Source organism: Corvus cornix, chromosome 14 (assembly GCF_000738735.6).
Source record: "Corvus cornix cornix isolate S_Up_H32 chromosome 14, ASM73873v5, whole genome shotgun sequence".
In the NCBI taxonomy this organism is placed as follows: Eukaryota; Metazoa; Chordata; class Aves; order Passeriformes; family Corvidae; genus Corvus; species Corvus cornix.
In genome coordinates this window covers 16,240,040-16,262,826 of record NC_046344.1, presented here as the reverse complement: position 1 = coordinate 16,262,826, position 22,787 = coordinate 16,240,040, and the positions used below count along the sequence as shown (strand labels likewise).

The 22,787-nt window shown below is 40.6% G+C and overlaps 2 protein-coding genes across 5 annotated transcripts in view; one reads left to right on the top strand and one right to left on the bottom strand.

Annotated features, from left to right (window-relative positions):
* Positions 1-22,787, top strand: part of IFT140 (intraflagellar transport 140) — a 106,199-nt gene that overhangs the window by 53,136 nt on the left and 30,276 nt on the right. For 3 of the 4 annotated variants that reach the window (XM_039560502.1, XM_039560500.1, XM_019281570.3), the window contains 5 exons: positions 353-480; positions 2,860-3,007; positions 4,730-4,861; positions 5,988-6,020; positions 7,169-7,365. In XM_039560502.1, the coding sequence (XP_039416436.1) occupies positions 353-480; positions 2,860-3,007; positions 4,730-4,861; positions 5,988-6,020; positions 7,169-7,365 (638 nt within the window). The remainder of the gene's footprint in view (positions 1-352; positions 481-2,859; positions 3,008-4,729; positions 4,862-5,987; positions 6,021-7,168; positions 7,366-22,787) is intronic. The other variant, XM_039560501.1, reaches the window with a different exon arrangement.
* TMEM204 (transmembrane protein 204) overlaps positions 7,655-22,787 on the bottom strand; it is a 29,105-nt gene continuing 13,972 nt past the window's right edge. The window contains exons 2-3 of the mRNA XM_010392070.3: positions 22,501-22,656; positions 7,655-9,832 (exon numbers count right to left, since the gene is read on the bottom strand). Coding sequence (XP_010390372.1) covers positions 9,588-9,832; positions 22,501-22,656 — 401 coding nt within the window. The 3' untranslated portion in view covers positions 7,655-9,587. The remainder of the gene's footprint in view (positions 9,833-22,500; positions 22,657-22,787) is intronic.

The following is a 22,787-nucleotide window of genomic DNA, read 5'->3' as shown; positions in this document are numbered from 1 at the left end:
TTCACTTCTCAGAAATAAACCTACCTGGCCTGGGCAGTGTATTGAGTCATGTAATGAAGTGTCATGTTCCGGAATTAATTAAGGTCTCTTAAGGCTTTGTACTGTGTTGGGAACAATACAGAAAAGGAAGGAATATTTTAGTTACAAAAGCTGCTTTGTAACATTTCAAAGAAATCCAAGGCTGACTTGTTGGAATAGAAAAACAGCCAGGAATCTTCTGGTATTTCTTAGTAAGAATGACCTTGTGTGATTACCAGCAAAGAAAGCTTAGAGCATGAAGCAGATGGGATAAACGTATCTATTGTTCCTCTTGACTGCATGCTCCAGCAACCTTTGTTTTCCTTTCTTGTAGGCAGATGGGAACATCGATTCCAAGATCTGTTTCTATGATGTTGAAATGGACAAAGTTATGCTCTTTGATTTCAAGGCTGAACAGGGAGATGGTAGAGACAACCTTTCTGCTGGACAAGGCATTGGCAAGTAAGGAGCTTTTACTTCAAGAAGCATTAATGGTGGATTTAAGATGGAAATCTGCCCTGTGGAGACAAGCACACTTTGATTCTGACATTCCTCTGCCTTGTGAAGGAGCTTGTATGAATTTAATTATTTCTAAATAACTAATTAACACTGGTGAGTTGTATGTCCATCAAGTTGCATTCCTGTCTATTCCAATAGCACGAGCTAGGGAGTGTCAAATGAAGGTCCCAGAAAGCAAGCTCAAAATAAGCAGGAGGTGGTTCTTCAGCCAACATGCCAAGGAGCTCCTTGCAAAGGAAGTAGAGAAGATGAAGATATGGAAGATATCATGGAGATATTGGACAAATTCATAGAAGAGAAATGCAGGGAGAGTTATTAGCAATTTGGAAGCCACATCTAGCTAAAGAGATCTCTGAGGAGAGGATGATTTGGTGTAGGGGCTTTTATACAGAGATATTACATGACTGGAATCAGGATCCACGCCTTTAAATAAAGAAAAATCTTGGAAAGCTCCCCTTCCTTGAAGAGTTTACGTAATAGGAACTGAAAAGAGGACATTCTGAAGGTCCTCGTAGGAAAAAATGTATTTTTTAAGTATAATAAAATTGAGTTTGTGTGGGTAAAATCTCATGAGATGTCTATTTAGAACTGACGCCTTTCTGTTCATGCAGACTGTTCTGTGGGAAGTGAATTAGAAATCCTAGCTGTACGATGCAGTGAAGTAGGAGTGCTTGTGAAAATATGGTGGAATATTAGGGTACAAATTCCCATGTGGTTTTACAATAATTTTTCTGACTGTATTTTTCTGAAGAAAAACCATCATTGGAACAGGTGGATTGCTTTTTTAGCTGCTATCTTCTATGGGTATTACAAGCAAGAAAAAAAAGGAATTACTCTCCTTACAATTGGAAACCAGAAGAAACTACCCAGCTTATCAAAAACTAAGGCCAATGCAAATTTGGAGTCCTACATCCTGGTTAGTTATGCAGCAGTGTAGTCAAGGGTAAATGAGGAAGTTGTTTCCTAGTGCAGTATCTTGTGTAGCCCAACAGAGGCCGACCCAAGCCAGGAATGTTGTTTCACTGTTTGAGTGTTAGTGTCTGTGTGAATAATCCATTTACCTGTGCTTCCTTTTAAAGGATCTTCAAATTAGAGTGAGTAAACTCAGCAGAAAATGATAATAATCTACACCTCTTCTGCTTCTCCTTCCCTCTTCCTGAGGCAAAACCTAAACACTCCCAGGTTTTTTACACAAATTCTGTTTTTCAGTTTGCAATTTACTGATTTTGAATTCCTTGTCAGGGAGAGGACTTAGGGTGTTTCTGCACCTCTTTGAATGTCTCTTTCAGTTTGCTCTTTAGCCCTACTCCAATCCTCCCCACAAAGTCCACCCTTCAGTGGTGACAGCAACTGAGAAAATACTTTAATGGTGTCTTTGGTTTCTCTTTTAAATAATTTGATGTTTTTCAGAAGAAGGAATACTAAGCCATTGCTAAAATAGTGTGATTCTGTATGTCTGGAGTCTTGACATGGCCGGCACTGAAATAGTATTGAAATGCCCAAAGGAGGCAATAAGATGTTATTATTTAAACTGCTGTCAGAGACTGGCTTTCCCAAGGCTGCAGGGGAAGTCCTTGTGCTTAATGTGCTGTTCCATGGTGCCTCTGAATTCTTGACATGCAGTAGCCAGGTGGTGGTTGGTCTCTTCTTCCAGGTAATAATCAATAAAATGAGTGGAAATGGCCTCAAGTTGTGCCCGGGAAGGTTTAGATTGGGTACTGGAAAAAAATTTCTTCAGGGAGAGTTGTCAGGCATTGGGAACAGGCTGGCCATGGAAGTGGTGGAATCACCATCCTGGGAAGTGTTCAAAAAATGTGTGCATGTGGCACTTTGGGACATGGTTTAGTGGAGAACATGGTGGTGGTGCTGGGTGCATGGCTGGACTTGGTGATTTTAGAGGGCCCTTCCAATCTTAACAATTCCATGGTTTAGAGACAGAGCTGAGGTAGCCCCTGTGTTACAGCAGCAGACACTGAGGTACCTTGTTTGAAGGATCTTCAAGTGTTGCTGTGGAACCTGCAATCTCAGGGGAGGCAGATTTTGGGTGCCTATTTTTATAGGCAGTACCAACTCTTTTTCTACCGAAGTGCTTTATGTCCTGTCACCATTGTCAGTGTAACAGACCAAACTAAAAGTGTCGTTGCCACGTGTAAAATGTTAGGAGTCAGGAAAATGTATCTGGTTAATATTTTAATGCAGAGTATAAATAACTGAGTATCACCTGAGAGTGATCCCTTGGCCAGAGCTTTATTTACACTCATGCACTGAATGGGCTGGAATTACTTTGTCTCCCTTTCTACACTTTTTCTTGTCTCTTGGTAGGTCTGTAGTGGAGTATCCAGAATTGCACAGTCACATCCCTGCTTGCCATTTCTGGGACCAGAGTGAACCAAGACTTTTTGTATGTGAAGCAATTCCTGAAACAGGCCTCCAACCTCCAGACCAAAAGAAAAACCAGACTGAGGGCACAGTATGGTCTTTTTTATTTGTTTTATCTTGTTTTACATGGAGTTCTCCCTGTCCAAGTAATAAATCCTTTGTCCTTCATGAAGGATGTAGGAGTGGGTAGTACACATTACTACGTGCAAAAATGAGCAGTGAACCCTGTGTTTGGTGTCTGTCAGGCAGCCCCTCTATGGCAGCTCTCTGGTTTGGGCCCAGCTTGCATACAGTGAAGAAGAAAAAGAGGGGATTTCTTTAGCTGTGATAGAATTTTGGGGATGACCCTAATGTAAGCTTGTATCTGGACTACAATTTTTCAGGTGATATTATTGGGTGGATTGATAATCTAGAAGTTTGTAATTTTAAAAATTGCTGATTTTATATCTTGAGTCCACTTATAGCAGCAAGAATTAACTTGATAGAATAAGAGGGACACTACTGTTAAGGTGAACAGAGAAATATGCTCTTCCACCCAGTCCTTCCCATCATCTGCTTTTCTGGAGAGACATTGCACATTTTTATGTGACTTCCCAAATTACCTGTTATGGTCTTTTTTACATTAGAAAAAAGATTTAATTTTTATTGATCAGAAATGATCTAACCAAAGATTTCTTTCATCACACCAACAATTCTTCCCCTCTTCCCCTGCTATTGTGCTTGTAGTGCTCCTTACCACTTTGTCTGTACAGAACTGCCTTTCCTGTATAAACATTGCATTGATTTGAAACATCCATGTTAATCTCAAATTTTTGGATTTGTGCCTTATTTTAACTAAACCTCATCAAATTAGAGATAGAAAGCTCTTTGTGTCTTTTGTTGGTTAAAATGACCTTAGATGAATTGTGAGAAGATCAAAGTAGAAAGGAGAAGTGGGATAGTGATGTCTCAAAAGGCTTGGCTGGGGTCTTCTAGCAAAGAGAAGAACAATTCAACCTAGTACTCCTCATGTAAAAAACTTAAAAATATTTGGCTTCTAAATAAAGTTGAAAAAAAAGATACAAAAGGAATGCAACTTACTTTTTGCCCCTTATTCAACAGAGCTTTTTACTGTCTGCTTATGCTTTAGGAAATGAGAAGTCTGATTAACTTCTGCTGGAAATAAATGTTATTTTAACTTGAGTCAGGTCAATACTTAAACTGTTAGAGGAACTATTTTTGAGTGGATTATATATTTCCTGGGAACTCAAAGCAATCAGAGAGGTGATGAACCTACAATGGGAATAATATAATGTTTTTTAAAAAAAGTTGAAAACAGTTGTGGCTGCCCCATCCCTGGAAGTGTTCAAGGTCATGTTGGACAGGGCTTGGAGCAACCTGGTCTAGTGGAAGGTGTCCCTGCCCTGGCAGGGAGTTGGAACTAGATAGTTTATAAGGTCCCTTCCGACTCAAACCATTCAGTGATTCTCTTATTTTGTGATTCTGTTTCTTTGCCCTGAGCCAGATCTGTCAGAAAGATGCCTAGAGCAGCAATCTGGCATGGGGCTTTTCTCTTTATGGTGAAGGTGGTTGCTGAGGCAGAGGTGGAGGTCCCTGTGCAGGAGGACCAGTCTGGAATGCAGAGCAAGGCGCTGGGTGCTCACCGTAGGGAGGAAGTGTGCAGCTCTGCCCTCTCCAGCAGCTGTGTGTTTGAATGTATAGGTCATACTATTGTCAAGAGAAGCTTCTGCCAAGTGAATATGGAAAATAAAAACAAAAAGAAAGAAGGATATTGCAGCATAAAAACAAAACAATGGTTTGCTTCCTTTTCCAGATGGATGTTTGGATTATATCGTTCTTCAGCACTGAAGAGCATGGCCTTTTGCTGCAGGACAGCTTTCCATTGCCTTCATCATACCAGGTTCTTTTGGGCATAGAGGTGCCACATTATTACTTTGCAAAAAAGGTGAGGTAATCTCTAAGAATTCCTTCCCTTCCCAGAAATTAGACTTCCCACTGTATAAGGGTCAAATTAAACCAAACTGAGTCTGGGGTAGGTACAGCAACACCAATGGCAGGGGATGCATCACATAGAAATGACATAAAGATAATTCTGATGCAGATGAACTTGGCAGAATTGTGGAGTTTGTAATGAGACAGCTTTTTATGGGTATTGCAAACTGAATGCGACATACTAGGGTAGGAGAAATGGGAATTACCAGGTAATGCAACTGAAAGAGGGATGTGAAAAAAATTCTGCTTTCTCTAGTCACTGTGCCTGTTGCAAGTACAAGAGGGGTGTGTGTGTGAGCTTTATGTAGGCCATAAGAGAGGACATTTTGTACTGGCTTGGCAGAAGCATCCCACTTCCTTGCTGGAATGGAGCTCGATCTCCAAGAATACCTAAGAGAGCAAGAATAGTCATCTTGCACTATCAACAAATGTCTGGGTGCTGCAAGTGCCAGGAATGCAGGCTCTAACTTCTAAAACTTGATTTTCAATCCAAAATTGTTTGCATCTCAGGTAAGTAATACCCTGCACAGTTCCATGCATACTGGGCAAGCTGCAGCCTTTCACCTACAAATTGTTTTCTGGTGAAGCTCTCACCTGAGTTTCCTGGTGCCTCTTGGGATGATGATTTTATCTGTTCCTGTCTTGTAGGGGGAGTGTAACACAGCCCATTTATTATACTAAGGTATTTAGTTTTGTAAAATCTACAAGAAATTAATATTAAGGACACTTCTAATCCTCATGTAGTTTGTGAACACTATTAGACAAGGAGAATGTATCTACTCATTATGTTCAGATTCAGAGCAGCACTTTGCAATTCATCCCCTTCAAAGCACTGCCTGCTGTCAGTCTTCCTGTGAAGACTGAGCTTTTAGAGTTGTACTGTGTTTTGCTTTTCTTTTTCCCTTAAATTGAAAGGTCAAATGTGATATGCTGCATTTTCCAATCTTTCTTTTTAACAGTTTTCCATCATATCTCATGCTATTTTACTTTGATACTGTGTTTGTGTTTTTTTGTTTGTTTGTTTGTTTGTTTTGGTTTGGTTTTTTTTTTGACTCTCTATGGATTATTGCTGCCATTAGTTGTGTTTTCGGAGGGGATGTGTCTATAAACCTGTAAGTATCTGCATTGCTTTGGTCCTCTTCCTTCATCCTCTGCTCCTCTATCTTGTTTCTGTTTTCTTGGTTGGTGGTTGTCTCTTCGTGACTAAGTCACTTTTTACATCACTTGTATTCATTTGGGAAACCTAATTTAGTATAAGAGCAGAGCCTGCTTTAAATACAGCAAATCAAGTTGATGCAACAAGCCTTGTTGACCAAGTTTCATTCCAGGGTTTCTCCTTATTCACTATAATGTTTTTACTGTCCTGGTGCCAGAAATCCCTCAAGTTCTAGTCAGACACATTTGCGCTTTTGATTTCTGTCTTTTATTGTACCCAGGACTTCCATTGTATTATAATATAATACTATTTTTTATTGGCTTCTGTATACCTTAAAATTTAGTTATCATATGTAACTATCTGATTGGGGTAGAGTGTACATGGACTTTGGCATCCTTCATGACTCAGGTGATCTTGCCCTTTGCTTGGCTTGGGAAAGTTTCCTTGTTACACTCCAGACAGATCATTTGACATTGAGGATTGAGACTTTACTGTTTTTCTGCATAATGATTGAATTGCTTTGAGCTGCCTTTCAGTGAATGGTGAAAGTACCCCTGAAGCTTTAGAACTGCCAGTTGTAAGGGGAAGGATTTGAACCTGAGCTTCAGCATTCATAAGATTTTCATGAAGGCAAGGATAAAAGAATTGATTCTGTATAGTTAACTTTCAGAACAGCAGACTAATGTTTGAGAAGAGACTAAACTTGGAGGAATGCTTACCTGAAATCTTCAGAAATCTGGGAAGTTAATAGTTGCTATTATAGTAGTAGTATTACTAATATACATACATACATATATATATATATATAAAATAATAATGACTGTAATAAAAGGAGGTTGCCTCTTTCTGTGGTATGATACCAGTCTCCAGTGATCACTGACATGCTGTGATTGTTCACTGCAATATGTTAATCTCTTCTATGACATTCCATGTTTTGTGGCATTTTCTAGGAAGTTCTGGAACTTTGCAACTATTGTCACTATTGATCATGGTCCTGCAGATATAAAAAACTTGGGCTGTGATAGGAATAATGTAATTAATTACATGTACAGAGGAGTAAGTTTCAACCTGCTTGATACCTATATGACAACCTTCTCCTTTTAGCTGGGAGAAGCTGAGAAGGGAGCATCCGAATCTGGCTCAGGAACAGTCTCTCAGATGGTTGCCAGGAGACCCATGAGAGATTTCATTGGATTGGGAGACTGTGATAAGACCACCCTGGATGCCATGCTGAACTTCAGCTACTATCTGACTGCTGGAGACATGGATGAGGCCTTCAAATCCATCAAGCTGATAAAAAGGTATCAGAACTATTTGTATGTATTTCTTCATGGGTGCAGTTTACTTTTGTTAAAAGTTTATGTGAAGTGTAGATCCTCCTAGATTCTCCTTACCTTTTCCCTCTCTGATTTCATTCTCCCTTTCATTTTTAACCAGATGAAACATCTTTGTCTCACAGACATTTTAGTGCATTCTCTGCTCATTCTTTGTCTGTAAACATTATGGATTCTTTTTTACTAAAGGAGAAAGAATTACTGATAAACAGTAACCTTATCCTGTGTCTGAATGGCAAAAATGTTGTCACTAGAAGAAAATGCACATTCACAATTTTATTTATACATCGAAAATAATCACAGCAATACCGAGTGTTACAGATTTACCGACCACATAGCTGATTTTTAAATTCACATGTACATTATTATAATATGGATATTGCAATATTAGAGGAAATAATATAACGTCTCTTAAATACTCTAATATTTTGTTTAAAAAACCCTTGCATTTAATCATAGCATATTATTTCTGGAATTCTTTTTTTTTTCCCCAGAAATTAATGCAGGCAGATGAATACTAATCTTAGTTTGTTTTTACAAGCCTACTGCTAGAAGAAACTCTTTGTCAGCTTTATGGTATTTCCCCTGACAGTCTAGAGCACTGCAGTTGTTCTAGAGCATCAGTCTCTGCGGAGAGTTGCTCATTTGGAACGTGGTGCCAAGCAGCAGTTGGGGTTGAGTTTCTTATCACATCCAAACTGAGTGCAGAACAGAACTCAAGAGCCAGCTTGATGATCACATTTTAACAAAGTGTGGAAATAGTGACAAAGAAGCAAAGCAGTGTACTCAGCTGGGAGTAACACAACAGTCCTAAGGAATTTGTAACATTCACAGCTCATGGTCCCTCAAAGCTATCACTAATTTGCTCAGAGCAGCATCTTGAGAGTGCTTACACACCTGTCATTGCCTCAGGTTCCTGTATCCCATGTATTCCTGCATAATAGTTTTTGATGTGTTGTTTTTCTTTCTGAAAATTATGTGCATATGACTTTTGTGAGGCCATGTGCTTCTCAGGGTAAGGCTTATAAACATTATACCTAATTCTAAAGGTATTAATTTTTCACTTCATTACCATATTAAGTTATCAGGTAGGTTGTTTTTAAATCTCAGAATCCTGAAGTCCTGTATATTTGTCTTATTTTCCAGTCTGGATGCTTGAGTGGCAGCTCTATTCTCCAATATTCCCTGTGTTATGTGGCTCTGAGCATTGCTGGGCAGAGCTGGTGTCCTGCCATAGCACTCTAACGTCACAGCAAATGTAACTAGCTGGAGACAAAAGAAACCAATTTGGGCTGGAATATCTCTTTCTAATAATAGTTCCCAACAATGTAAGTTAATCATATCTCTGATTATTAGGGAGTTCAGGTACCCTCCTGTGGACATCCGCCCTCAATGTAACACTGAAACAGATTTTTCAGCAGCATGCGTGGCCTGTTCTAGCTGCGTACCCTTCTCATTTTTAATGTCTGTTTATGCATAGGACATTACCAAACCTGTGTCTCAGAATACAAAAGAAATGTCTGAAAAAAATGCAACTTAATTCTTCTGCAATCCCTTTCTTTACATAAGAATAATTAGAGTTGCTTTTGCTTTTTACTCTCTGGTCTCTTCTGGGGCTGGGAGCAGGTGTTGCAGCTAATGAGAATCCGTTCCTTGTAGAGAGGTGAATAGAAGGACTAGAAAGTCATGAAATTTAGACAGCTGTTAAACCCATCACTTAATCTACAGTGAGTTTTCTGCTTTCTCAGATTGCCTGTTAACTTCCAAGCTATTGTCACTGGTCTCCTATAGCTTTTTGGTTTATTTTTAGGGAGCAGGAGAACTTGATGCAGGCAGAGAAAATGTGTTTGGTTCCCTCTTTCCTGTATTCTCATTGCACACACTTGGTATCTTTTCCAGCTGACCCTGCTGCCATGCAGCAAACCTGACAATTCTGTGCTGTACAGCAGACCGAGAGGGCAATAGAATAGAATAGAATAGAATACATATATATATATATATAAAATTATGTGTTTTATACATATGTATATAGATGGAGCCCATCCAAATAGTAATCGAGGGCCTCTGCCCACACAAGGGAGCATTGTGATGTCTTTCAACCCTTAGTTTTAAGTTATAGCATATATTTATAGAAAACAACTCCAATGCAGATCTCTTTGGAGATCTTTTCCCCTTTCAAGTGTGCTCTTTCAGCATGGTGACTCAACATAGTCATTTTCCAAGCCCCGGCGAAAGCGAGCCGTCAGGGTGCGGCTGATGACGATGACCCGGGGCGCCATGCAGTCCTCACGCCTGTGGAGGATGTTCCAGATTAGAATGGCAGCTGCCAGTGTGGCCAAAAGGCAGGCTCCAATGTTCAGGTAGCAGGACCATGAGAGGTTGGTGTATGGTCCGATACGGTAGAATGTCACCAGTCCAATAACCAGAACAAAACCTGCAAGAAGAATGGCAGAGTTATTTTTAATGAGTTCTTCTCTTGAGTTTCTGTAGTGGCAAAATGCCATAGGCATCTCAACATTTACAGACTCACTGTTCATAAGTCTGTAGAGCCTTTCCATCCCTGTTATGATATGCTGGATGTGTTCTTGAAGGCATATTTGGGCCTCATGATATGTGCAAAGAGAGTGCCTTTAACAGAGGCTCCGTTTTAGGTTTAAATCTGTTCACTCTGATTTAAATTTCTTACCCCCACTGAGCTGTATTTCATGTTGGGTTTTTATCCCCATGCATTTGAATCACGTACACAGATGTCCTCTTTCTTACTCCCATTGCCAAAAAAGAAAACAGCTGTATTAATGATAATAACAATAATTATTAAAAAAACTCTTTTATTCACAGTATGTACACTTATTCTGAAATTTTAAAATGTTTATTAAGGCAGGCTGCTATGTAAACTGTGAAGATGATGAATAGCCAAATATCTTAGAGAAAGAATAAAAAGCAATGTACAGAAACTTAAAAAAAAAGGGAAGGTGAAATAAATGGAACTTTGTGGTCCTACTTTTTCTTGCTGGAAGAAGATGTTACGAGGCAGAAGTAATGTCATGTCTCCAGAAGCTACTGAAGGCAACGTTTCTATTGTCCTCATAACCTTAAGCGCAGTACTAAGTTCCCTAAAAGGTAGGTAATATTAGAGCAATAACGCTGCATTTGTCCAGCATTTCCATTCAGATGTCACAACGTGATTTACAAAAAAACTGAAAAAAAAAAAAATTGTCACTTTCTCTGTGGTGGTTACATTACTGATGAATAGTAATGTTATTTCAGGAGTGAGGTGGGGTATCTGTTCTAGTCATGCAGGAGATCCACGTTAGATCAAGGGGCAATCTGTATCCTTTTATACCTCCTTTTTTATATTACTGAGACTGCCCTTTCCCTCAAGAATGCATTGATAACCACATGATTACTTTTCTGCCCTCTGTTTATTTTATTATCACAGAACCATGCAATCCCAGGATGGTTCGGTGTGCTGGTTTGGCCAAATTTAGAAGTATATCCCCTGAGAGAAGGCAGGTTACAAACCACCCCTCCCCCACCAGGTTTGGGAATTAAGAAACTTTTTCCTCGAAGGAAAGTGAAAGAGATAAAAACTATTTATTTAACAAACACACAGAGAAAAAATTACTAATGCTAAATAATGAAACCTCTCGCTGTAGAGAGAAAACCTGAGAAAATTTCAGAGTCCTTCCGTAGGAAGGGAGCTGGGACAGGGTGGTGGGCCCACCTCCAGGCCCAAGGCCTCGGTGGAAAGTCCTCCCAATGCATTCTGATGTTGAAACAGTCCAGCAGAGAAAAGGCAAAAAAACCCCCGAAGTCCCAGGAAAACAAAAGTTCAACTCGCTGGAGGAAAAGGAGCTGAAAACCTGTCTGAAAACTGGCGGGAAAGAAAGCAAGCTGGATGCTTCCCTCTGCTCTCACTCTCCTGCCACAGCTGAACACAGAGAGCTGTCTCTATCTCTGTGTGACCTTGAACAAGCTGCAAACTGCTTTGAAGAAGTTTTGCTCAGTTTTTCCTCCCCCCTCTCAGGCTCAGTTTAAAGGCATAGAAAGGCACAAAATTAATTCCTGGGCATAGGGCAGCGATACGGGATACACATCATAAAGTCACCCCAAGACATTTGGGTTGGAAGGAACCTTAAAGCTCGTTGCATTCCAGCCCCTGCCATGGGCAGGGACACCTTCCACTGTCCCAGGTTGCTCCAAGTCCAAGGCCTTGGGCACTGCCAGGGATCCAGGGGCAGCCACAGCTTCTCTGGGCACCCTGTGCCAGGGCCTCCCCACCCTCACAGGGAGCAATTTCTTTCCAGTATTCCATCTATCCCTGCCCTCTGGCTGTGGGAAACCATTCCCCCTTGTCCTGTCGCTCCAAGCTCTTGTCCACAGTTCCTCTTCAGCTCTCTTGGAGCCCCTTTAGGCCCTTCAGGCTCTAAGTTCTCAGAGCCTCCTCTTCTCTAGGCTGAACATCCCCAGCTCTCCCAGCCTGGCTTCAGAGCAGAGGGGCTCCAGCCTAGTCTCTCTTCCTGTACCTATTGTCAAAAAAACCTACTTTTCAGCTTTTTATAAAACAAGAAATTCATGGATGTAATTAGATTGAAACAAACACAAAGGGGCAAATAGGTCTCACTAACCAAAAAAAGATTTTCTTTTTGTTCTCCTATACACTTCCTTAACCACCACCATAACAAAGGAATGTCATTGCCAAAAGGACCCCTTCATGAAGGAAGACTGGAATAAACAAATATCCATGAAATGCCAGAACATATCTGGACACCATCTCTGTAAGTTCATGGGCAAGGAGAAGTCAAGAGCAAGTCCCAGGGGCTGCATTGTGTTTTCTCAGCTAGCCACAGTGGCAGTGCCTGCCAACACTGTCCCCATGGATACATGGCAACAGTGTCACCCCTGGCCCTGGTCCTTGATCTTCCATGAAAGAGCACATTCTGAGTGTGCATTGTATCAAGTTTTTTTCTTAAAAGAGTACTAGTAATACAGTGAAGATGGAAAAGACACAAGTTACAAACAGATAAAAACCACAGAGAAGGGAAATGAAATACAAGTAGGAGGAAAACAATCAATCATTACTTAAAGGTGTGACACTTGTACCATTCTCAGAGTCAGTAAAATGAAGGCTGAATCCCCTTCCTCATAATATAAACACTGAATGAATGAATGAATGAATGAATGTCTGGCATCCTTGGCTCTCCTGTGTTTACCTAGAAGGTGGTTTGCAACTCAGTTGCTTGCTGCACCTTCTCCTGAGGTAGCACTGTGTCACAGCTGGCTTGTCCAGAGAGGGTTTGGAACGAGGCATTTCTCTGCCAGAGGACAAATAAGGAGGAAATAGGTTCTTATGGGAGGAGTAGCTCTTTACTGCTCTTTCCTCACTCTGATGTGAAAAAAGCCTTATATACCTTGGATGGATTTTAGGTTGTTGACCCAGTTGTAAGCATACAGTAACTCCTTGGTTTTGTCAGTAAGTCTGGTAGTTATTTTTTGGTTCAGCTTAGTTATAAATGAACAAGTTTCATTTGGAGAGAATGTGGCCATGTGGAGCACACTGAGTTGCAGAAATCACTGATCCATACAATAATGGTTTGCTGGTGCAAATAAAATACTTTCCCCTTATTTCCAGTGTCAGTCTTCAAGTTCAGTTTGTCCTGAGGCACATGGTAGAGAAGAGAGGGGGAGGTGAGGTTCTGTTTTGTGAGAGACATCAGGTTTTTAAAGCTTTCCTCTCAGATGGCTCGGTTCCCCGTCTGTGGAACCAGGATGATACAACTTCGTGTGTTTATTCTGTATTTCAGAGCATTGGGAGCAGAGCATGCTAGCTGTGATATGCTTATAAAGAATTTGGATGTCTACATCTTCATGTAGGTCTTATAAGGATGATAGACACTGATACTGCTTTGCAGTCCACTGCTCAAAGGATGGTAGATAGCCATTTTCTTATGAAAGTAGGAAGTTGAGAGGAAAGGAGATGCTTGCACCTCCTGCAGCTGAGTTGACCCTCTTCATCTCCTTGTGGTTTAAAATTGGCAGGAGGGAGAGTATTGATACAAATCAAGAGACCCATCTTACTTAGTCCAGCACATGAGAAGACTTTGTGTAATCAGTTTTCCTTTTCAGTTGTCCTTTCAGAACTCATTTCCAATTCATACACACTTTCACAGGGAATCCATAAAGTGTTAATTTTCTTTTAAAAGTGTGAAGAAAATCGTAAAACCTTAAGCAGGAAGAACTTTGAGCAGAAGCTGTTTGGACCAGTGACCACTCACAGGTACCTCTAAGGGACAGTTATAGATATTAACAACAGTCCACTTCACACTATCTTGCAGTATTTTTTTTGAGGCTCTCTTGGCAGAGGGACATGGATTCAGGAATACCAGTTTCACAGAGTAACCCTGATGCTATGTTGTGTCTTGCAGCTTAATTTCCACTGTAGGAATATTTTCAATATTTAAAAGTTTTTCCAAATACCTGGCTTTTAATGAAATTACTTAGCTTTGTCTTTCTTGCTTTTGTATTACTTATGGCCAATTACTGTCCTAAATGGCTTAACACCTCCATGTTCTATCTGATGGAGCCATTATCCACCAGGAAAAGCCACTAAGGCTTCCTTACAGGTCCCAAAATAAAGCTATTTTTGCTAGAAGGTCGATTTTCCTTCACAAGCCCTTTGCCTGAACCCTGCTCAGATGATCAGCCAGTCATGCAAGAGGCTTTATCTCCTTTCCCAGTTCTGTGCCAGTGGCTGAATGGGGTAGAGGAATTGGGTTTGAGAGCTCCCCAAATTGACAGATTGCAGGAGCCAGTTGCCAGAGCTCTTGAGTGAAAATGTACGTTCTGTTTAGGATCCTTTGCTACAGTTTAGACAGGAACTGACATTTAAGAACAAACACATGACAGAGGCGACAGAGGTGGAAGCATGCTACTGTAGAGTTCATACAATTAGTTTTACAGTTCTGCAAGAGTCAGAGAACTCCAGAATAGAAGTGTCACTGAGAACGTTATTTTCTAGCATTCTTATTTCATAGTAGCATGGCTCGATATGGGAATTGTAAATGTAGGAACTCCAGAGTAAAGGGTGAAAAAATCATAATGATCCAAAAAGGCTGAGTTTGCATAGGATGGTGTGTTTTAAATTTTGATGAATGCTGCTTTTGTGAGATGATGATGTGTGAAAACCCCACAGTTTGCTTGGATAGATTTTGTCCGTAACAGCTTAATCAAACTTGGACTTCTTGAAGCAGTGTTCCAATGTGCTATATATGTTTTCCTTGCCCTTAGAAGAGTCTTCTTGTACACCAGCCAAGAACTGGGGTGGAACATTTAGTCTGGGCAAAAATATGCAGTTCACATATTTGTGCCATGTAATAGTTAGAAGTATCTCTATAAAAATTAACCTTGTTTTAAGAATAGTCTCCAGAGCTGACTGTGGTGACTTTTCACTTTTTAGATAGATATTTGTAGCGATGTCTGAATTCAGTTTGTGTTCCAATAAAATAGCTAGAGGAAGACAGTTGGCTTCCAAGACTGTTTCCCATAAACAACTCTACTAAAAATAACCAGAAAATTGCTCTCTTTGCCATCAGGCTTCTTGAGCTCACAGTGTACAATACAGGTTGAAAAGGGCTGTAGAAAGGACATATTTCTTTAAATTTATTTATGAAAATATTGAACATTTTCGTCTGATTTCTTTTCTGTTTTGTAGCGATGACAAGACTTTGAGATATATGGCTCAATTTCCCTGAATTAATTTAAGTACATCAATCGATTTCAGATAATTTTATTGTGTATTGTCTCAAGAGTTCACAGAGGCCACAACTTCACAAAAAATCCTGATGAGATTACTTGAAGTGCTTTTTTTCCCCATAGAACTGCTGTTTATCTCTAGTTGTTTCCCATCTGCAGCAAAACAAGCTGGGAGGGGGGTGGCTTTTCCGCTGGGGAAGGAAACAGATAACCAAGTCACTCAGAAGACTTTTGGTTGGAACAGTATTGACTGTGGTAGTGGGGGTGGGCTGGGAGAATGTTACTTTTTGAACTTACATTTCAGATCTGTATGCTGGATTTCCTGTTTGAGGCTGGCTGCAAGCCAACTACAGAATTTTGGCATTTTAAAAGAACTCTCATAGTCACTTTTTATTTCTGTGATAGTTTGTTGGTTTTTTTCAGACACCCCTTGATTCTCATTCTTCCTTTTTATTAGTGCACTGATAGTGCACTTGAAGAAATCTGCATTGTGTTTTCTAGGTCACCAGCAAGTCTATATCGGGATTTATAATCCTCCTCTTTACAGCTTGTCCTGGAGGATGAATTTGCTGCCAGGAAAAGGGAGAAGAAGGAAAATAGAACAGCCAGAGTGTTGAGAATACACCATCCATGCTTGTGCAGAACTGCAAACAGGGAAGGGAAATATTTCACTCTTTTTCTGTGTACCCCACCAAGTTTCACAGGGAGTGATTTAGCTGTGATGAGTCACACGCCCAAATGGGCTGTTTGTAGGAGCTCAGCTGTATTTATCAGCATGAGATAGATTCATAAAGTCATTCCTATAGGTCTTACACAAATTATTTATTAATAAACACCTTTTCTTGTATCAGCTTGACACAAAAGAAGTTGTTACAGTTCAAGGCACATATGGAGCCTCTGTAATCATCATGTGGTCTTCATTGTAGCACCAGGCTGGATGATGCTTTGGTTTCTAATAGCACAGGGAATTAGAGTGTGACCATTAGAGTCAAGTGACCTTTGAGGTTTGAGTTGTACATTGCTAAATACAGTAATCTGTTTGGGGTTGGGTTTTTTTGGTTTTTTGTTTTGTTTGCTTCTAATTTAAAATTTCCTTCCAAGCATTTTGGTAGTATGTAACATCTTAGAATTAAACATGTGAGTAGCACAGCTTCTCAGGGGTGATAAGACCCTTTTGTTGCTCACTTTTCTGAATTATAAGGGCTTTCTACTTGTGTTGTTTGAGTTTGTCAGTCCCTGTCTTTAACCTGATGGGAGATTTAGTTAGTGTAAGGCAGTGAATCCTACTTTACGTGTGAAATCTTTAACCAGTTTAGGTCTATTGACAGTAAATTGCTTTTGTTGGTTACCTTTTGGAGGCTTCCTTAGAAATTATGCCAGCCTATGAATGGAATGTTGAAGAGTATTCCCAGTGAACTAGGCAGAATTCCTCTCGGGCAGCTGCTTAAATAAGGATAAATGTGAAGACTCTCACATTTGTTGTCGAATATGAGCATTGCTTGGCCTCTTGGGTTCTGAGGCAGCTGGAGCCAGTTAAAGCTCTGCTTTAGTTGTAGTAGGCCTCATATCAGGCATAGTTGTGGGCTCCTGTCTGCAATCAGAACCGTGGAATGTTTTGGGTTGAAAAGAATCTTTTAAAACCATCTCATTCCAACCCCTGCCATGGGCAGGGACACCTTCCACTGTCCCAGGCTGCTCCAAGCCCCATCCAACCTGGCCTTGGACACTGCCAGGGATCCGGGGGCAGCCACAGCTGCTCTGTGTGCCAGGGCCTCCCCACCCTCACAGGAAAGACTTTCTTCCTGGCATTTAATCTAAATCTTCCCTTTTCCAGCTTAAATCCATTCCCCTTGTCCTATCGCTGTCTCCCCATGTAAAAAGTCACTCTCTGTCTTTTGTTAAGCACCAAGCACCCTTTTTGTACTGAAAAGCCACAGTAAGTTTTCCTCAGAACCTTCTCTTCTCCAGGCTGAACACCCCCAGCTGTCCCAGCCTGTCTCTGCTACAGAGATGCTCCAACCCTTGGAGCATCTTCATGGCCTCCTCTGGATCCACTCCCATAGGTCCATGTCTGTCTCATGCTGAGGATCCCAAACCTGGCTGCAGTACTCCACGTGGGGTCAGCCTGAGCAAGAATACCCTGTGCAGAGAGAAGCAGTCATTGACAGGTGATCTTCCTGGACATTTCAGTGTCATCTTCTGCTTTTGTTGTTAAGTGCTCTGTTCATCTCTGGATACATCAGAGGGTAAGAGCTGCATAATTGGATCTAGCAAGGCAACTGGGTTTGAAAGAGTTTTAGGAAACACCTCCATGTATATTTAATGTGCATGTTCATAAGCAATTAAGTGAATATTTGAGTTGAGATACTTTCTGTCTCACACACTTTTCTCTGCATTACATGCTCCTTATGCTTGTATATCCAAATTTTATTTATCTGTTAATAGATTTTTTACCACATTTCTAATCAGAATATGTGCCCTTGACATTGAGATGCTACAACCTGCCTGCTGCTCTTATCAGTGTTTAGCCTAAAAGAATACAGGCAGATCTTCTCCCTGCTGCAGCTATATTAGATGAGGAGTTCACCACACTTCTTGTGAGCTACTGTCCTTCCTAGTTTGCTGGTTCTGCTGCTTGTGGGAACCATTTCCAACAAAATAAATGAGATAGACATCCAGATTTTAGGATCTTTGCAAATGTGTTTCCTTTTGCAAATATGTGAAAACAAAATCACTTTACTGTGACATTTGTGGTTCACATAAAGAACAGGAAAGTTTGGCACTGAGGGTGAAATAAAATTGACAAATAATGAAAACATTTAGTACAAATCAAGCAATCAGATTCTCTATTTCTGCTGTGATTTTTAGGTTACTTAGAGCACCTTATTTACTTGCTACCTTTTCAGGAAGTTTTAGGTTTACGGTTCCATAGACTTCATCTTAGAACACACCTGGCTTGAGAGTGTTATGAAGCAAAAAGGTGGAAAGAAGTAATACAGAACTCAGGATCACATTGCTCTCAGGAATATCTTCAGCCGTGTTTTCCAATGGCTGCTGTGCTGTTCTTTTCTACAGTGAGGTTTTCTGGATATCAACTGATCTAAAGTGGTTGGAGAAGATGATTCAAAAATTGTCTGATTTAGTTTTAAGAGCACAGAAATTAAAGTATGCATGAGCTCAGCTTTCCTGTGATGCATTAGGGGTCAGGAGTGAAACACTGTCATCAGAAAAACATGTTGGGCAAAGCTGGAATGCAATGCTTGAAGTTCAAGAAATGTGAGACTATTTGGCTTTAAATAACAAGCTGAGTAGGAACATGAAACTTTTTAATCTTCAGGATATTATGTATTAAAGTTATTTAATGCTGAAAGTGGACTTGCAAAATATTAGTCATTATGATTCAGGTAACACTGTGAAAAGGTAACACTGCTGCAGCAAGAACTGTGTTTAAAGTCTCTGCTACAGTTTTTTAATGTTTAAGGCACTTAGCATATATTTCTACTAAAAGTTAAATATCTGTATTTCTATTTCACTTTGGTGTGACTTCACGTATCTCAGCTGGTCCAAAGGTTTTAATTCAACCCCTGTGCTTTGGCTTCCCTCTGGGCCTGAGTCCAGAGGAGCTTTCACTCCAACATCTCCCCCTCCTGTTTGAACCATGTAGACTCCCTTAACAGCTTTGTTGATCATTTGCCGAGTACATTGAAGCAAAGTCTTGGACATTCAGAAATCAGGATGAGATCTAATGTAAGGGATATTCTATCCCAGATTTTCCCCGTTAAGTTTCTGATATTTTTCTCTGAAGTTTGTGATAATCATCAGTGGACAAGATCAAGACTTGGCTGGAGACCCTCAAGGCCTGATCCTGTCTGGCAGATTACTGTTTGTAGTAGCTCAAAATCCACTGAAGTGCTCTTTCTTCCCTGTCCTATTAGTATGGATTTCCCTTTCCAACAGCTCTTCTGTCAGCTGTTATCCATCCTATTCAGCATGTGGAGTTTGTAACAGGTCCTTGGAAAAAAACAGAAACCCCGAAACCCTCTAGAGGGAAATTTCTGAGCATTGACACAAAATTCCATGTACAACGCTGGTTCCATTTTCACCAGGAGCCTTTTCCAAAGCAAACAGCTCACTTTCCTGTTAACAGGGAGGTGTGAGGCTGTGGAGCTTTGTAGCTGTGTGAATCCCACTGCTGTCCCAAACAGCATTGCTGTTTCCTCTCTTCTTTCTTTCCTCTTTGTTTCCTGGGGCTTTATTTTCTGTCAGAGGTCCATCCTTTTTGAATGGCTGTCAAATGCTTGTGCAGGTGGCAGGAGTGAGGAAGTGGTGGAGCCTGGAGCCACCGCAAGCTCCAGTGGATCTAAGATCATTGATTTGAGCTTGTGATAGACTTTGCAGGTAATACTTAGCACACTTAGTTTTCTAAGCTAACAAGGACTTTTGTTCAGACCATGGGAAACTGTTATGAAATCTACACAGTTTCAGTTGAGTAAAAACAAGAAAATTGTAGGTTGATCCTTCCCCCACAATATGAGATTTCATTCTATCAGTGACCACTGCAGTTCTCTTCAGCACTTGTTGGCGTATTCCAGGATGAAAGAGATCAAGCAGAAGTTGGAATTAGAGGGAATATGATTCAAGATAATTTCTGAAATTAAGGATTTCAGAATGTAAAGATGAGGAATTGCACAACAATTCTTCAGATCATTTGGATTTTGAAAAGGAAAAAACAGGAGGTAGATGCTGGTGTTCTTTCATTTGAAAGTGTAACAAACAGAAATTACCCAGCCAGTACTTCAGAAATGTTTAATAAGATCTAAGTTTGTTCATTCTTAAATGCTCTTCTCACACAAATGATCTGTCTGACCTAAAGTACCTTGTCTTTCACTCTTCAAATGAAGCAGGAGAGAGTCTGGCAGGGGTTTCTCTTGGATTGTTTGCATGGGACAAGTGCTTTTAAATACAAGTGTCATATTCACTGTTCTGATGTTTTTGCTCAATATTGCTCCTTTTCTTTGAGAATGGCTGAGAGGTTACTGTCTCAGAGTGGAGACTCAGAGACTGAATATCACCTGTGGCTCACAGCACCTGGGGTGGCCACTGTCTTCCCCTTCAGTATAGAACTCTCGGTCTCCAGATGCAGCAGCAGCCCTTCATCAGAGCATGGAAATGCTGGGCTTGCTCACTGTCTGTGCATGGTTTTTGTCTGATACCAAAGACACTTCATCCGTAATGTCTAAAATGCTGTTGCCTGGGCCCAGTCCAGGGAGTTTAGTGAGTGCAGACCCCTGATTGCCCAGGGAATCAGCAGTTGATGTACCACTCTTCTGGAAAACTAAGGAGGTCTCCAAAAAGTCTATTTTATATTGGGTTAATGCAGATATAATGACTTCTTCCCACCTTTTTCAAAAGTATGCATTCTAGAAAACTTCAGGTGATTGTTCTGGATATCAGGAAGGAATTTGTATAAACGTAAAGTGACATTAAGATAATGAGATGTAAAATGAATATCATGACCTCAGGGCAGAAAACCATCTGATGATGGTAAAGGAGAGTGTGGCATAACTGCAAAGGGGGATGGGGAATGGGGCAGGGATAGTGACTGTGTTATTTCTGCAGATTCACACAGCACAATATGATATCTGGCAGCCTGTGATGATACGATGTCTTCATATCATCACAGGCTGCCAGATCCATCCCTTCACTCCTTTTGAACATAGGCAGGCAGATGAGCTCCTTGATCCAAAAGCTTCTTCAGCCATTCTTATTAGTATTTTCTTAATGGTTCTGACTGTGGCTTTTCTCCCCTGTCTCCTCCCAGCACTGGGGATTTCAAGGTTCAGCTTGCATAACAGGTAATAGCAGGCATTTCCTCCTCCTGCGTCGGGATATCCTGGCGCCCTTCAGTCTCTCTCCGACTGTGTTTAAAACAGACTCCAGCACAGGAAAAAAAAAAAAAAAAAAAAGCCCAGTCTAAAATTAGCAGCCATGGTAGAAGAAAGGCCCACGTCTGTCCCCTGTGCTGTTTGTCAATGAAAGAACACATCCAAACAGGGCCAGAATGCATTTCCGCTCTGGAAAAACAGACAGGTCAAGTTTGGAGAGGATGGGAGAGTACAGCAGGCATCACGCCGACAGTCAGGGAGAACTATCCAGAAGGTATCCACAGTTACACACACATGAAGGGGCTGTAGGGAGGGCTTTTATGGCAAGGCTGTATATCCGCCTTTTGGAAGCACTGACTGGTGCTTGAGGCTCTTGCTGTACCTGGAAGATGGATCAGGTGCTCTGAGGGTTACAGAACCTCTGCAGTCTCCTCCTCTCATCTGGATTTCAGGTTCCTCATCCTTAATGGACCTAAAAAACCTAACCATTTTATTGCTAGGAGACTGTATTTAAATGATCTAGGCCAGATTCTGATTTTGCAGTGGTATAAACATAAAGTCTCAGTAGTTTTATGCCATTCTTAATATTCTGAGTTGTTAAAGTTGAAATCAAAACTTTAAATTAAATGGTGTTGCTTTACTATAACCTGTTCTTTGCATTAATAATATATTGATAGATATATATAAATGTTGTATTCTTAATCTGATCTTGTAAACAGCTTGAATGTTACTCCATTAATGACAGTTTCCTGCATGAATATTGTGTAGGATTGGACTCTTACTGTAATGAATACTGAAGTTACTTACTTTATGTAGTAATGAAAGGTATTATTGCAGAATGTTTACACTTTGTTGACACTGCTGTCAAAATGGAATTGTGATAAACCCACTTCCTCTCTTCCTCATGCAGTTCTGTATACAGTCCCTGAGAATTGCTGAGGGAATTTTATTTATGGCAGTCAGTGGTATGAATTGACTGTGGCTTTCTTTGCTGGACTGCAGATCTATCTGTTTGTCAAAATCCAGCTGGTGGTCATTGAGTAAAATTCAGTAAGCTAAAATCAAATAAACATGTTTCAACAAGACTTCAAAAATTTGCTCAGCCCTTCTGCTCTGCTTTCTCACAGTTCCTTTAGTATATTTTGCCCTGCTAAATTGTGGGATTACGACATATCCAGTTTGTTTCTCTTATGTTTGCCTTCCTGGTTTCATAGGAAATAATAAAGGCTTGGGGTTTGTTTGGTTGGCAGAAGCCTCATTATGACATATGCCAGATAAAAAAGCTTCTATTCACGTGCTGCAGAATCTCATGGGGAGAGCTTGTCAGAGACAATGAACTTGCTTTTAGATATAAGCCTTTTTGCTATTCTTTGTACTTGAAAGATTTATAAAGTAAGAAACACTTTTCCACCTGGATTTAGTAGAGACTGAGTACTTTTCCATCGGTAGAAAGGAATGCACTTACTGGCAAGCTGGAACACAGCAGCTATGGCCTCCTCCCACCACTGGGTATCCTGGGAGATGATGGGGAGCTCCATCAGCCCCAGGACGAAGAGGAGCTGGCCGGCAGTCAGAGCCACCGTGGCAATGAGGTTGCAGGCGCGCATCATGTCGAACTGCACTAGGGAAACAGAAGCAGCATAAAGTTACAACAGTATAAATTGGGAAAAAGAAAATCCTGACTGAGAAGGAATATAAAGTTTGTCAGTCCACAGAGAACAATTCTCAGACAGCGGTTCCTTCTCCCAGCAG